Source organism: Asparagus officinalis, chromosome 2, assembly GCF_001876935.1.
Source record: "Asparagus officinalis chromosome 2, Aspof.V1, whole genome shotgun sequence".
Classification (NCBI taxonomy): Eukaryota; Viridiplantae; Streptophyta; class Magnoliopsida; order Asparagales; family Asparagaceae; genus Asparagus; species Asparagus officinalis.
The window spans coordinates 1,991,281-2,008,117 of record NC_033795.1 but is presented as its reverse complement, the minus strand read 5'-3'; the positions used below and the strand labels follow the sequence as shown (position 1 = coordinate 2,008,117).

At 39.8% G+C, this 16,837-nt stretch overlaps 1 protein-coding gene across 3 annotated transcripts in view; it reads left to right on the top strand.

Annotated features, from left to right (window-relative positions):
* Window positions 1-16,837, top strand: part of LOC109829871 (factor of DNA methylation 1-like) — a 71,542-nt gene that overhangs the window by 30,453 nt on the left and 24,252 nt on the right. For all 3 annotated transcript variants that reach the window (XM_020396943.1, XM_020396944.1, XM_020396945.1), the window contains exons 6-10: window positions 1,908-2,812; window positions 3,287-3,468; window positions 4,864-4,947; window positions 5,032-5,319; window positions 5,421-5,636. In XM_020396943.1, coding sequence (XP_020252532.1) covers window positions 1,908-2,812; window positions 3,287-3,468; window positions 4,864-4,947; window positions 5,032-5,319; window positions 5,421-5,636 — 1,675 coding nt within the window. The remainder of the gene's footprint in view (window positions 1-1,907; window positions 2,813-3,286; window positions 3,469-4,863; window positions 4,948-5,031; window positions 5,320-5,420; window positions 5,637-16,837) is intronic.

The window sequence follows — 16,837 nt, the reverse complement described above, 5'->3', positions numbered from 1 at the left end:
GAGCGGTCCCATTTTTCTCGCCTTGGCGATTTTCCGAGTTCTCCGGAAAGCGGGTGCACGAAACAAATACTTCTATATACAGCATGCAACAGTATTAAAGCAGCAGAAACGAAAGCGCCCCAGTCTCGATTGCTATAATAATTCCCTAAAGCGCTGCAGCTACTCCTTTTTCAGGTAAAAAAAAATTTCCCCCATCTCAAAACCCTAGTTCCCTAATTTTAATTCTTTTTTTTTGCAAATAGTTTCAGATCATTATCGTTATTTCTAGATAGTAGTAGCAGTGCTACATTGGCTAGGTTTATTCCCCCGTACTGTTCAGATGGAGGAATTGTATGGAGATTTGGTCGTTTGTGTTGAGCTCTCCCACATTCGAATTGAGAAGACAGATAATGGGAAAAACATTTGGATTCATTTTCATAGAATTTATGCAATTAGTGATTGTTATGGGTTGATTGTAGTTGAACTACATCGGGTAGGTTTTTGTTCAGTGCATTGTTCTTTGGATCAGGGTTTCATATGTAATATATTCATGTAAGGCCATCATGTGGTTTTTCATTTTTTTCCTTTTTTGTATTTTTTAGGGAGATTGATAAATGGGGGAGAGAGAAGGGTGGTTTTGTTATTGTTTAGATTGGGTTGCATGGAGATTTGATCGCTCTCGTTAAGCTTTCCACACAATTTCACTAAGTTGGTTCAGAGAAAGGCTAAATAGTGTAAAAATGGGGTTCCCCATAATTTTGTTGCTAAATTGCACTTAGATACCCTATAGTTTCCCCTACTTTGCACTCATATACTCTCATTTGTTTTTCCACAGCATTTATATACCCTAAAGTTTTTAAAATGAGGATACTAGGTATGAGTTGCCAGCTCACTGCCATGTGAGCATCCTGATGTGACTAGCCATGTGAGCGTCCTGATGTGCCTAGCAAGGGGGCTCACATGACATTGAGCTGGCAACCCATTTTGCAATGGGCTGTCAACTTATATACATTTTTTCCTTTTAAAATTTGCACTTAAATATCCTCAGTCATGTAAAAACAAGGCTTTCCCCTTGAAAATCCTCATGCAACACTTAGATGTTGATTTTAGAAAATATTAACCCATAATTTTTGTTAAATTTCTTGTTAAAACTATGTAGTTCTATTTTAAACTTACCCTAATTCTACTTTAAAATAAGATTTTGATAGGTCTAACAATAAATTTAACAAGTATTAAGAGTTATCTAAAATTAACATGTTATCGTCGCATAGAACAGGGGTTCTCATTTTTGTGTAACTGAGGGTATAAAAGTGCAAAATTTAAAAACTTTAGGGTACATAAGTGTTGCAAAAAACAAGTGAAGGTATATAAAAGCAATGGGGGAAAATATAGCAAATCAAACTGCAATTAAGCCTAATGTTATGGTTCTCTGACTTTGGCCTTATTTGTCAAAAGTTTTAAGGGGGAAGGACTAAGGAGAGGGCTGTTAACTTTTTCAGAAACACATAAGAGTTAAATAAGTTAACCCCCTAGCTAAAATTTTGTTTAGTCTTTGTGCTCTTTTTTATGTAGTGGATAAAATGTTATGTTTTTACTCATCACTAATTCATCAAATTTTAATTTGTAATTCTTTTTCCACATTTTACTCCTTTTTTATTCATTTCAATGGTGCATCGGTTCACATATATTTTGAGAGCATAAAAAATAGATATTCTTGCCCGGTTTATTCATTTCAATGGTGCATCGGTTCACATATATTTTGAGAGCATAAAAAATAGATATTCTTGCCCGGAATTTTTGTCTGGCTTTGTAAAATTCAAAGTTTACCGATTAAAAACCATGTAATCATATGTTTTCATTTTCCAAATATTCTGTATTTCAGCCAATATTTACTAAATGATACTCAAAATGTTGTTTTTCTTTTTTAGCTTCACTTGTCCGCAGGGCATGGATTACAGCTCTGGTGAAGCATCAGATGCAAGTGATTCTGACATAGAGGACTCGGTGGCCAAATCTTACATGTATTTAAGGACAAAGGAATTGAAAGTAAAATTCTCAGAAAGTGTATATAGATGCCCATTCTGTGTGGGCAAGAAGAAACAAGATTACCAGTACAAGGATCTGCTTCAGCATGCTAGTGGAATCGGGGCATCTAATCGGAAGGCAAAACTGAAAGCGGATCATCAGGCACTGGAAAAATTCTTAAAGAATGACCTTGTTGATTCTGCAGGTCCATCACTGCAGCTAATGGTTATTGAACCTCCAAAGCAGAAAGAGGATAAGTTTGTTTGGCCGTGGATGGGCATTATTGTCAATGTTCCGACAGAATTCAAGGATGGTAGATATGTAGCTGAGAGTGGAACAAGGCTTAAAGAGCAGCTCTCTAGATTTAACCCTGTAAAAGTTCACGCAATATGGACTCATAGAGGTCATACAGGGAATGCAGTTGTTGATTTCAGCAAAGACTGGGGTGGATTCAAGGATGCGATGGCATTTGAAAATCATTTTGAATCAGAACGTTTTGGTAAAAAGGATTGGCAAAGAAATAGACACCGTGGGTTTGACATTTATGGTTGGGTTGCAAGAAGTGATGATTATGAATCTTCTGGCCCCATTGGGGAGCATTTGCGAAAAAATGTAGATCTTAAAACTGTCTCCGATTTGTCAAATGAAGAAAATCGTAGAACCGGTGAACTTGTAGCTAATCTGGCAAGCGAGATAGAGGCCAAGACCAAGCATTTACACGAACTCGAATGTAAGTACAATCAGACAACTATGTCCTTAGATAAGATGATGGCTGAGAAGGAACGGTTACAGCAAGCTCATAACAGAGGTATGCATCATGTTGGAGTTTGTTTTTGTTGTTTGCTTTCTATCTTGAAATATTTTCTTATACACGTAGAACATGCTAGAAAAGAGGATGTCAGCCATAGAGGTCATAACCTGCTGCCTTGACTGAGAATGGAAATTTTCTATATACGAAACAAATTCAACAATTGTATCTGTCAGGAAAGACAATCAGCAATATTAAGCAAAGCCCAATAAATTGGCCATGTAAATATTTTAAACTGGTTTATCAAGTTTGAGTTAAGGAGGACAATTTGGCGTAGTAATTAGTAGATTTTGCTTCAATTTGAAATGGCATAAGTTGAAAGTTAAATGATTGTTTAATCAGCCTGCCTACCTTGTATTATATTGACCAAAATATTGAAGAATATACTTAGTGCTGATTAACTTTTTGGTTTTTGCCAATTTACTTTTACTCTGACTAGTTTCAACAGAATTTTGTGTTCTTGTGCATTGGTAGAAATTGAGAAGATGCAGGAAGAGAACCGGAATCATTCACATAGAATTTTTAGAGAAAATAAGAAACTGAAATCAGAGCTGAATTGTAAATTGGAAGAATTAGCTTCAAGAAAAAAGCAACTTGATCAGTTGGCTGCTCGAAATGTTATTGATCGTAGAAAGCTAGAAGATGAGAAGAAAAAGGTATCATCTTGTTTCTAAGGCCTGATAATTCTTTCTCGTATGTGAGTTATTTCCTGATACAACTTGCCAGTGACTTGATATCATCTTGAGGAAGCATTTTTCGCTTCACATGACTGTTTTCAAGATCTCTTTCGTTTACCTAATGCTTTTCTTTGGTTGTTTGATTCAAAGTGGAGATTTATTTTCTTGCTTCTCATTCTTAATGTGCTGTCATTTGTTCTCATCTAAATTGACATAATCTTAAGGTTGGGTTGTAATTTCATGATGAGCATTGTAGCTCAAATTGGGTTGTAATTTCATGATGAGCATACTAGCTCGAATTCTGGTGTGATGACTACTATTTAGCCAATATCTTTGTTTTTACTCTTTCCAGAGAAATTCATGAAGGCAGTTGACACTTGTAAACTAATTTGAAGAGATTGCCATGTGCTGATGGAAGACAATATTGTATTGTCATCTCTGTTATGATGGGATGTTCACAGTAAACAAAGTGGCGTGGTGCATAGTTCTTAGAAGTTCAACTTCTATGTTAATCCATACCTGATTAACTTAAAGGAAACATGCAGTTTTCATATATACATTTGTATACTGCAATAAAGAAGACTACGATAATGGATAGTATGTTCATGCACTACGAATCTACGATAATGGATAGTATGTTCATGCACATTCATTAATTTAGATTCAATGCATTTACAGGGATTGTAAATCACTTTTACCCGGATTATTTGGTCAAATGGCAGCACAGGAAACTAATGGCTAGATATCCAGTCAGTAATATAATATTTTATTGTTGAGAAAAATAATATATATTTTTAGCTATTCCTTTTCATTAAAATCTTGAAACAGTGCAGTTTAAAACTTAAAGGAACATGCAGTTTTCATAAATACATTTGCACACTGCACTAAAGAAGACTACCATAATGGATAGTATATTCATACACATTCAATAATGTAGATTCTACGCATTTACAAGGATTGTAAATCACTTTTACCCAGATTATTTTGTCAAATAACAGTACAGAAAACTAATGGCTTGATATCCAGTTACTAGCATAATAAAATATTTAGTTGTTTAGAAAAATAATACATATTTTTAGCTATTCCTCTTCATTAATATCTTGAAACAGTGTAGTTTAATGAACTGGATCATAAAGCAATGCTAATTTTTGCTATGAAAGTTACAGCATCTAAAGCCATGTATTTGGTAGCTGACTTAGCTTTTTTCTGAAGTTTGTCAAAGGATGATATATCCTTCAAGCAAACACATGAAATGACGATTTCCATCTTTACTTTCATATATTTGTTTTAAAAGTAAAAAGTATTCATTATATGGCATCTGTAGCATGAACGTAGTAGTTACACGGAAAAATGATAAATACGAGATTTGTGCAGAATGAACTGAAAAACAACTCCCTGCAAATGGCAACGCAACAGAAGGCTGATGAAGATGTTCTGTCCCTTCTTAAAAAACAGGAGGTTAGTTAAACTCCCAAATTTTTTTTATCATGCATAGTAAATTTCTTGGTTGAGACTTATGTTTGATACCACAAAGTTATACAGGATGAGAAAAAGGGTGCGTTCAACAAGATAATTCAATTAGAGAAGCAATTAGATCATATACACAAAATGGAACTGGAAATCCAACAGCTTAGAAGCAATATACAGGTAATGAAGCATATGGGTGATGAAGAAGATGCAGCACTGAAGAAGAAAGTGAATGAAATGGATGAAGAACTGAAGGACAAAGTTGAAGAAATGGAAGCTCTGGAGGATCTTAATCAAACTTTAGTTGTCAAGGAAAGACGTGCCAATGATGAGCTACAAGAAGCTCGCAAAGAGCTCATCCATGTAAGAAACTGAACCTAGATCGGTTAATCCATAGGAATACCCTAGGCTATAATATTTTTTGTGATTATTGTCCTTAATCTCTTACTTCAAAATTAATGTAGAATCTGAAGGAAATGTCAAGCAACAGCTGTGCGCTCATTGGAATAAAGAGAATGGGTGAAATTTGTGCCAAGGCATTTCACATTGCATGCAAAGAAAGATTTCCTGGAGGCGATGTAGAGATTAAAACTGCAGAATATTGTTCAAAGTGGCAAGACGAACTAAAAAACCGAGAATGGCATCCTTTTAAAGTAATAGCCGTTGATGGGAAGCATCAGGTATGGTTATGGTGCTTTAAAATTTCGTATATTTTTCTTAAAAAAGTGAAGTGTATCTTTGACCTTTTTGGTCCTAGGTCGTTCCTAGATATTGCTATGACCGAGAGATGAGTATTTTAATCTGGGAATGAGTGAAAATTTGATAAAACTGTCCGTATGGAACTAACTGTTGCACTTATCTTCGTTCTTTAACAAGCATTCTTCGCTTTTCTTTTCCTACAGTTGCAAGGCACCACGTTTTAAAAATCCCAGGTCAAGGCATTTTTTTTTATGTAGTTCAGCGTATATTATACTGTGCCAGCGTAAGTGTTTATAGTTGTGAATTATAACTTCCTTTGGCTACTGGTAGGCACGGATGCATGTTATTTCTTGTCCTTGTTTGCACCTATGATCCTGTGAGATATTGTATTTAAATTTCACCATGACATGCTACTGGGTTGGACATTCAAACTATGAAGGATCATTTGCCCTTATCAAAGATGTATGGAAAAAAAATATGTATCAATTTTATCAAGTTGTAGGTGGGAGAAAACTATATTTCGAAGATGTAGGCATCAAAAATTACCTATGGGTCCCACACACAGATTAAATTAGTGAGAAGACAAAGAATGTCATCATCCAAAGCTAGAAAAGACCAACCAATGCAAAGCAAATACAAAACACCTGAGATGAATGAGACTCGGAACTGTCTCAGAGCTTGTGAGACCTTTCCACTGTCTCACATATGCGAGACAGTGTAGACTGTCTCGCATATGCGAGACAGTGGAAACTGTCTCACAAGCATGAGACAGTTTCCCCAGGTTTTATTGGTGCTTTTGTGGAGTTTTGTGGGACCTACCTGACTCCATACTCACGTGTGGAAGCCCACTAACGTGCATGAGCAGTTACACCCTGGAAACACGCCCACTACCTTCGAAAAGTGCGCCAATTAACACACTTTAAGGTAGTGGGGGAGCAGTTACAAAATCTCTGCCACTGTCACCTTTGGCCGAGACAGTGGAAACTGGCTCGCAAGCATGAGACAGTTTCCAGGGGGCTATTTGCATTCTTTTTGGCGGTTATGGTCTCCTACCCCTATAACTACCCTTCTACACACTTGTGCAAAAAACAAAGCTGGCATTTGGCGAATTTTGAGAGCAAGAGAGTTGTTAACCCACTCACGAGTATTCTCGAAGTCTTTTGGTGTTTCCTTGAGTTTAAGCCTTGACTTAATCTTGAGAAGAGTATTTGTCTTACTTTGCTGAGATACTTACTTCGGTTCTTATTTCATTGTTAAAATATTAACCCCAAATCTTCTTCGTCTACGACCTGGAAACGTCGCTTGGTGGTCCACGGATAACGCATCCTTGGCATAGGCAAAGAATCTCACACAAATAAAGACTACTACGTAGGAGTTTTTGTACGTGTTACTAGGGAGTGCAATTTTGTTTTCTTTGTGAAGAAGAGAGTTACACTTGTAACGCTTATTCTTTTGTTTCTTTTAAATGATTTAATGGAAATCGCAAAGGAAATCGTTCCCTAAGCAAACACGTTAGCGACCACAGTGGGAGCCAACAGTCCCATTATCATCGAGACTGTAGTGTTGCAGCCTAGAGACTGTAGTGTTGCAGCCTATTGACATTCAAGTCGATGCAATGGTCAATGGCCTCAAATACGAGTTCGACCAAGCTAAGTTCGAGAAGTATACTCATCTTCATCAAGATCCTCTCCCCCCCGCAAGTGCAGGATAATCTCATCTCCGAAGAAGTTTTTCCAGTTTCACACCAATAGAGACTCAGGGTGACGACTCTCACCCAATCGTTGTCGAGGCTTCCCCTCGTAACATTATTCTGGCAATCCATTAAGCCGGATGTTCAGCTTACCATGACTCCTTCCCAGTGAAGGAGTCAATCAATAAAAATGAAAGTTCACCAACTCTGACGAAAAGGGCTCGTCAGAGACAACGCCAGTGAAGGACCCGCCAGTTTGCGAGGGTCATGGAACAGATGGACGGAGTTTGCTACTATGAAGACTTAGAAGCACGGAACGCCAAGCAACTGAGTCACTTCAGCAGCAAGTTAGTATTTCCGTCAGACTATCGAAGGAGGAATGAGTTCTCGTCAAGAGGACTCGTTTGATAAAAAAAGAACGCATCCAAAAGCATCGTGCACATGCCACACATGCACATGCACGTGCCCGTAGTCGGAAGACATAAGAATTGAAGAAGAAAGAAATGGCTAGAGAACCATTAAAATCCCACAAGGTTTAGATTCCAAAGTCCGAACCTGCGCAAAATTAAGAACCGAATGCCGTCAAGAAAAGTCCCTTTGGGCGGGACAGTGGACTGTCCCACCCAACGAGCCTTTGGGCGAGACAGTAAACACTGTCCCATCCTAAGACTTCTTTCCATGACAGTCTCTCCTGTTTCGAATTCCGTTCCAGCTTCATCTGCCTCTACTTCTACCATGCCACTAGTGAAGCCTTGGGTTTGCCCTGCCTTATCAAGATTCAGAATTACACTAGCATGTCGCCTTGGTCCTCGACACAACGATCGAGGCAAGGCACCAAAAAAAGAACGTTTGGGTCCGGTGATTAATACCCTAAGTGTTCCTCAGACTAGGGGTCGTGCACCGACTGCTATCAAGTCAACCATTGCGCAAAGGTGTCCCGCCGCCTCCAAACAAACCGTGACATCTTGATGTACTTGTTCGTGCGCTGTGCACAGAAGAGACTAGGAGGCCTCCCTTTCTGGGAGAATTCCTGTTGCCTCCCGATTGGGCAAGAAGAACATCCCTCAGGGGGTTCGTGTTGAAGCCCAGGAGTCTGTTGAGACTCCACTCCCGTAAGGGGGTGATTCTAAACGCATGACTCATGACGTGGTGAAAAAGATCATCTCGTGACCTTGGATCTTTCAAAGGCAATAACAAGTTGTCATGAGAATGTCAACAAGGTCGAAAGGCTAAAAACACTCTCGGGAGTGTTTTAAGCCGCATGATACCACCAAACACAGGGTGTCATATCCAAATCCTTAAAAGAAGACATATCTATCAAATAAAGACAAAGTTATACTTGGGGATGGAAAGAAAATCCATGAGGAATCGTACTAACAAACGATGGGTGCTCCGGTAACCATGTCAATGAGCTGTACCATCAGATTGGGGGTGCGAGTACTTCTTCGACTCGAAAGAGGACTATTCAAGAAACAAGTTCTCATTGTTCGTGCGAGAGGCTTATTAAAGCAGTACGTTCGGAATGTAGTTGCTCCAAGCAAAAAGCCCTCCCATGAAGAGTCTGTATTTCAAAGAATTTTCACACTATCAACAGAAGAGTCGAGCCAAAGCCAAGACGTTTCCGAAAGAGAAGATCCGTCGTCTAAGATGATGAGTTCCCTGAAGTAACTATCAACATGACCGGTAAAGAAAAAGGAAAGTTTAAACATCATTCAACTGGCTCTGATCTTGACTTTACCCCAGGCAGAAGAGTTGATCCAGAAATCTCTCAAAGAATATCTTGACTCCAGCTGAGAGCTGGCAGACGAAGAGACTATAGAAGGATGCAGGAAGGAGTATTTTCAGATGATGAATTGTCAGATACTTGCTCCATAATTGCTTCCGATGACACAATGTCAAGCGCAGGGCAGACTCGAGAGGTGTGCACAATCACTCTTGAATCCATGGCGCAAATGCTTCAAGAAGCTCTCTCTAAATAAAGAGAAGAAATTAGAGCTAAAATGAAGACGGAGATGGAGTTGGCCATGCAACAAATGAAAAAATACAGGCTCAGACCCAACAACCTGAGTCCAGTTATCGGACTGAGTCTAGTCGTCGTACTATATACATCATGACTGCTCAAAACAATGCAGATGACAGCGATCCGAAAATGGACGAAGTTATTATTGCTGACGCACCTTTCGACGATATTAACGTAGCCGTTGATGGTCAGTCAGTTACCCATGCCGGGGGTAATCCAATTGATCTTCCTCAACATCGCCCAAAGAAAGATGGGAGCGAATACAAGAAAATGATGAAAGAGCTTGAGAATAAAGTCAATGCTTTGATGTCTGTCCAAGAAGTGAAGAAGACTGACATTCCGTGTTCATATCCAAGGGAGTGAGAATCAATTTCGTACCCTCTAAAGTTTGATCTAATTAACTTCACACCATTTGACGGGAGAGACTCACCAACACAATATTTGATCTACTTCAAGTCTCAGTTGGGTATGATATCTGGAAATGAGCCTTTGATGATTCGGTCATTCGTAGAAACCTTTCGTGGGGTCGCCTTCGATTGGTATCGACGTCTCAAAGCGGGAAGCGTCAATTGCTGGGACGACATAAAAAACTTGTTCCTTAGCAACTTCTTTGACGATGACACTGAAGTGTCAATTGGAACCCTTCTGGATGAAAAGCAAAGAGAAGGGGAGTCAATTGACAATTTTGTTAAACGCTTCCGTAACCGGGCCATGAATTGCAGAGATTCGGTTACATAAGAGTTTATATTACAAACATGCTACAATAACCTCTCTCTTGATGTGTTGGAGGCCAATGAGGGTTGTCCCATCAACAACATGGAAGGAGTTGAAACTACGCGGAGAACACGCCGAACGTTTCCTCAAAAGAAAGAAGATTGAGAGAGGCCAACCGACGGTTAATTCTCCAAAATCTAATTTTACTCTTCGTGGTAGGGGAAAGACACTTGTGACTGCTGTCGATGCGAATCAAACGTGGCAACAACCGCAGCAGCAATCATCACAATTGTCGCGGTTTCAACAATCCCAGGGCAACAAATGACTCCTGATCCGAGATTTCAGAGGACGTACACCCTCTAAGATGATGATGTTCCAATCATCTTTAAGTACCTCAATAACAACAAAATCAAGTTGCCTCCAATTATAGACCAGGAGGAAGCCAATAAGGCTTTTGACCCAAAATACTGTGCATATCACAGGAGGGTTCATCATCCCACCAAGAATTGTTTTATTCTAAAAGACAGGATCTAAGCTTTGGTTGACGCCGACATCATAACATCAAAGTCACCAAAAGAAAAGAAGGTGAGAGCGAATATGGTGTCTATTAGCTTTGGTTTTGGTGATGTCATACCTCCATTGATATGCCAACAAAAGCTTACTCCGAAAGTGGAAGTGAAGACCGTTAATGATATCCGCATGGGCAGCATCAGAAGGGGCTCGTACCACATACAATTCCTAATGACAAAGTCTTATGAGTTCATCCTAATCTTTTTAAGGATGAACAATGGGCAGGGTCCTCCACGAAGAACTCTAAAGGAAAGGGTAAGCTTTGTTGTCCTGTCTCAGCAACTCCAGAGAAGGATGACGAGGACATTCCAACCCTATCACCTTCCGAAGATGAGCACGAGGTTTTGATATCTGATGAAGAGCATGTCTTTGCCACCAGGAGCGAGAATGTTTATCAATATCAATACCTGGAAGTTTTCGATCAGAATGCCAAGACCTTAGCTGAACTGGGGGTTAGTACAACACCTCCTGAACCTGTTAAAAAGCCCAACAACAGGCGACTCTTTCAAGATCTCTAACTGAAGACGAGATTCGAGCTAATTAGAAGGAATCTGAAACTAAGCAGAAGGCAGCTGAGGCAAAACAGAAAGAACCCAAACATAAAGAGGTTCAAAATTCAAAATAATCTCGGTTCAATCGACCGATTGGGAGAGACAAGTCAGAAAGTTCGAATGCTCCATACCGCTTTGATGTTATGGCTCAGTTGTCTAACATCCCAGCGAGGAATACTCTCTATGAGCTGCTACGTCTTTTCAAAGACATCAGAGAGGCTTTACAAGAGGCCTTGGCTGACTCTGATGCTTTCCTCACTCAGGTCAAACAAGTCCCCAAAGAGCCTGAACCATCAGTTCAACATTACAATTTGGCAGCCAAACAGTTCCTTTGCATCAGCTTCACTCGCGATGACATGCAAGTGAGAAACTCAAAATATGAACGGACTTTGTAATCGGGTACATTGGCTCAATTGTCGTCAGCCGAATCCAAGTTGATCCAGGATCCACAGTTAGCGTCATGCCGCTCCGATTGATGTACCATCTCGAAATTCCCCTTAGCAAGTTGGATTCTACAAGCACAATATTTGTGGAGTCAATACCAGTAGGTCTAGGCCCTTAGGTAAAATCCGAGTAAAGTGCTAATTTGGAGACTTGAAGTCTGAGGTCACATGCTATGTTATTGACGCAGAGACCTCCTATAATTTACTATTAGGTCGATCCTGGATCCATAGTAATGTTATAGTCTCTTCTACACTACATCAGTGTCTGAAATATGTAGACACTGATAAAAAAGTCAAGACGGTGGTCGCTGACAAGTAACCATTTAAGAGGTTGGGGAATCATTTTACTGATTCCTTCTTATATGCTGCTGAATTCAATACTGAATCATCGGTTCATGGCACAGACAGTGGAGAAGAAGCCGACATTGAAGCCGGGTTTGAATCGTTTGATTACGATGAAGGTTTTGTATTCAATGACATAGAACCCTTTGTATTCAGTCTTGACGATGGTGAATCGTCAGATGGAGGTTATAACTGGCAACTTATCGATTATAATTATATAATGAATGACGATTTAGAGTATGTACCTTGTCTTGATGATGTAATGCAGGGACTGTATAGAAGCCATGACGTACATGTCCCGCTTCAGTCATCTTGTATGACGAGGAAGTGTTTCTAAGACTCACTTAAGACAACTTTCGTCCTTGTAAAGTCAAAGGATAAGAAAGAGATAGTCTTCGGGAAAGTAGATTCATTCCCGCCGTCGAGTCCCTTTGGGGAGACCAGCAATGATGATGAACTTGGTCAACAACTCTTCAGATATAGCTCACAAGCACATTATTATATGAAGAAGTGGGGATACAACCTCATGCTCGGAGAAAGCCTTTGCTTTGGTCGAGGTATATGTATCAAAAGGAAAGCCTGACAACTATTACGAGCAAAAGAGGGGTCTAGGCTATATTTCTTCGTCCTCAGATGAATGTTGTTGGCAGATTAATAATCATCTGTCCGATCAAAGAAACGATGAACATTCATCAGAGTCTTCAATGTGGGACTCCGATGTCAGTCTTGAAGAAGTGTTCAAAGGTCTGATGTCAAACATGACCACTGTTGATCTTACAGAAGCTAAGGAAGATGAGCAATTACCAGTCTGGGAAGATCATTGGATCCATCCCTTGAACATCCAGTATGGTGACATATTTGAGCAAAGAGAACCTCCTACTGAAGATAAGATGACTTAAGTAAAATGGGCGATGAAGCAAATCCGAAGTCCATATTCATCAGTGACAGTCTTTCACCAGAAGAAAAAGGAATTGATAGCTCTCATTAGAAAATATACAGACGTCATCATAGACATCACATGTGGGTTTGAGAGAATGTCATTCATGGACGGATTCTCGGGGTATAACCAAATTAAAATGTATCTAGACAACGAAAAACACACCTCATTCAGAACACCGTTTCGTATCTTCTGCTACACGGTCATGCCTTTCGATTTAAAGAATGCGAGTGCTACACATTAACGAGCCACGACGAAGATTTTTCAAGAACATCTCCGAAAAACCGTCGAATGCTATGTCGATGATTTGGTAGTTAAAAGCCGTAGCAAAAATGATCACATTAAAGACTTGAGGATAATGTTTGATCTCATGCGGTATCACCAATTGAAGATGAACCCTACCAAATTTTTTCTGGGAATGTCCAGTGGTAAGTTCCTCAGATTCGTCTTCACCACGAAAGATATCCATATTGATCCTGATAAAGTGAAAGCGATTCATGAATTTCATCTCCGAGAAATCTTAAGGAACTCAGAGGGTTGCAAGGACGACTGACCTATATCCGTCGCTTCATCTCGAACCTTACGGGAAAGTGTCAACCATTCTTTAAGCTTACAAAGAAATGTGTGTTATTCGTTTGGGACAATGATTGTCAGAAAGCATTCGAAGACATTAAGGCATACTTATCAAATCCTCCTGTTCTCGTCGCACTGAAGTTGGGGAAACCGTTCCTGATTTATGTAAATGCGATGAATCACTCGTTGAGTGCTTTACTAGCACAAGACGATGATAACAGTTACGAGCAGACAATTTATTATTTGAGCAGAACACTGGTAGGTGCTGAATCTCGGCATCCAATGATTGAGGAGTGACTTGCTTTGGTGTTTGCAATTCAGAACACGCGACACTATCTGGTTGGATAGACAATTCACGTTATTTCCAACGTTAATCCAATTCGAGTATTCTGATGTAACCAGCTTTCATGAATTAGCCGTTAACAAGATGAGCTTTGCTTCTATCATAATACGACATTCATTTTAAACAATAGAAGTCGGATGAAACCCATGAAGTCAACACTACCTCTCATCAACATGTTTGGCAGTTGTATTTTGATGGTGCTTCCCGAGCAACTTATGTGGCAAGCACTCCTGGGCGTTCAAAGATTTCTTCAGGAGTCTGAGTTCTAGTTTTCCCAGAGAAACATGTGATATTTCGAACCTATTCACTTATTAGGCCATGCTCAAACAACATGGCTGAATACAATGCGTTTCTCATTGGACTCAGTTTCGCCAAAGAGCTGGGGGTGGAATACCTTGAAGCCTTTGGTAATTTTTAATTAGTAGTTAACCAAGTTCCAGGAGAATATAAAGTCAGGAATCAAGACTTGATTCCATACCATAAGACGGTTGTCGAGATGACAGAATCATTTAAAAACTTTTTCATTGAGTACATCCCGCGTCTCCAGAATACTTACGCAGAAGCACTGGCGGCATTAGTAGTTTCCTTAGCACAGCCTCCTGAGACAGAACCTCTGGTTATTGTGAGAACACATCAGCTGTTCATACCAGACTGTGCCCTAGACATTTAAGAGGCACATGCAATCAGAATCAAACTTGAACCTCAAGACTGATATTTTCCTATTATTGATTATGTCTTACATGGCATATTACCGAAAGACGTAAAAGAAAAGGGATTCAATCCGACGAAGAGCACCAATGTTTAATTATAATACAACAACCCAGACGTTTTATCGTCGTAAATATGATGATTTATTACTCCGATGCCTTTCAACTAAGGAGGCAGAAGAAACCCTCAAGCAAGCGCGTGACGAAACTTGTGATGCACACTAGCTGGGTCCCAAACTCTGTGATCGATGCTTGGAGGGAAGATTCGAAGAAGACAATTGAGAAGTTCTTTGCTGATCTCTAGATCTGAAAATGCTCAAAAGATCTCAGGATCCGAACTAAGCTGATCTTTCAGCTATTTATAGGCGATTAGGGGGTGTAATCGTCCCTAAAATCGCTTCCTTTGTGGGGCTTATGGGATGTAACCACCCCTTAAATCACTCCTGAGTGGAGTTGTGATCCCCCCAGATCGTGAAAAATGGTGTTTAAACCGTTCAGCTCGTGTTTGAACGAGTCAATCGTAAGAATTACGTTCTGGCATGAATTCTGCGTTCAAACGCAACATTTGGAAGCTCGAATGCAGCGTCTGGAAGCTGCATTTGTAGCGGTTTGGAAGCTGCATTGACAGCTTGGAAGCTATGTTTGGCAGCGCTTGGAAGCTACGTTGGTAGCTGAATCTGAGCTGCGTCTATAGTGTTTGGAGGCTGCGTTTGCGGCCGAACACGAGCTGCGTTGACAGCTGGATCTCAGCAGCGTTTGGAGCTGAATGTGAGCTGCGTTTGCGGCTAGGTTTGAGCTGCGTTTGCATTGCTTTGACTCTGGAACGAGGCCACTTACGTTTTGATTCGAAGAGACCGTCAATTTGTAGTCTCTTTTGCTAGAGCGTTGCAAAGACTGTCATATTATAATCTTCGTCTTGACTCTTTGAAAATATGAGAAGTGTCAGATTGTAACTCCCGATGTCTGTTGAATTAGAGCTTTCATCGGTTGTTGTGAATGTTATCAGATTGTAACATTTATCGATCTACATGAAAGTTTTTAAATTATAGCCTTCTGGAAGCCGTCAAATTGCAACTTTCATCCTCAGTGTTTGATGGAGGTCGGTTATCTGTAGTAATTTTTAGACAGTCTACAATCGACTCAGAAAATTAAGCTATTATTGGCTAAATATGGTCAATGACGCAGTTGCGTATGCACGAGTTGGTGCCATGTATGTCAGATACATGCCAACTATATGCATCAATCACCGGAGCACCTGCTCCCTTCAACCACTTTCTGGCCATTTGAGACCTGGGGAATGAACATTGTTTATCCTATTTTTCCTCTGTCGGCCAAAGGGGACCGTTTTATTCTGGAAATCACTGACTACTTTTCCAAGTGGACTGAAGCAATTCCACTCTGTCACGCCCCGCTTCCCAAAATACCCGGGAATCGGGACGCGAGCAAGCCCGCGACGTATTAGATTGAGAAGAAATATACACTATCTTTTTTTTCCTTTTTCTTTTCTTCTCAATCCAATACGCTAAGCGTCTAGAAATGAATACAACGTGAAGTCACAGGTCCCCGATCACAATAGCAAGAATATAAAGACAACTCAGAATAAGGAATAGACATATCATCAATAGTAAATCATCCCAGACATAAAAATATGGGTCAAACACGCCCTTATTACAAAAACAGTTCAACTAGGAATAAAATACATAGTCCATAGTAAAAGTACTGATAAAATAACTAAATTCATTATCAACTAAAGAAATACTGAAAAAGGGTTCTAGTACTCATCAACTACTACAGAAAGAAAAAGCCTAAGCTTCAGATTGTTCTTCTGATCCATCTGGAAGACCTTACTGCTGCAAATTGTTCTTCTCCTAAGTCTGACGTACACCAGAGAAAACAGGTGTACGTCAGGTGCATGGCGCACAGCAAGACCCGACCCCACAAAGAAAAATAGAATGAACGAAAATCCAATGCGAAAAACGATATGATAACATAGACAACAAAAGAACGTACAATTGAAATCCACAAATCAACATGAAAACACTACTAAATTATGATAACAATGAGCGTCCAGAATCGATCAGGTAACGAAATCATGAAGCTAGCGATCAGTCTAATCATCCAAGTCACAAGGGCATACACTAGATGGAATTAATACCTAAAAATCTACAACTCGAGACGTAGTACGTCGAGCGAAATAATCCAAACAAGGAAACCCTCATGTATATACCATATGTCTCGAATTGTAAATAATTAAATATTAATCCCGATCTATGTATGAAAAGAAACACCACT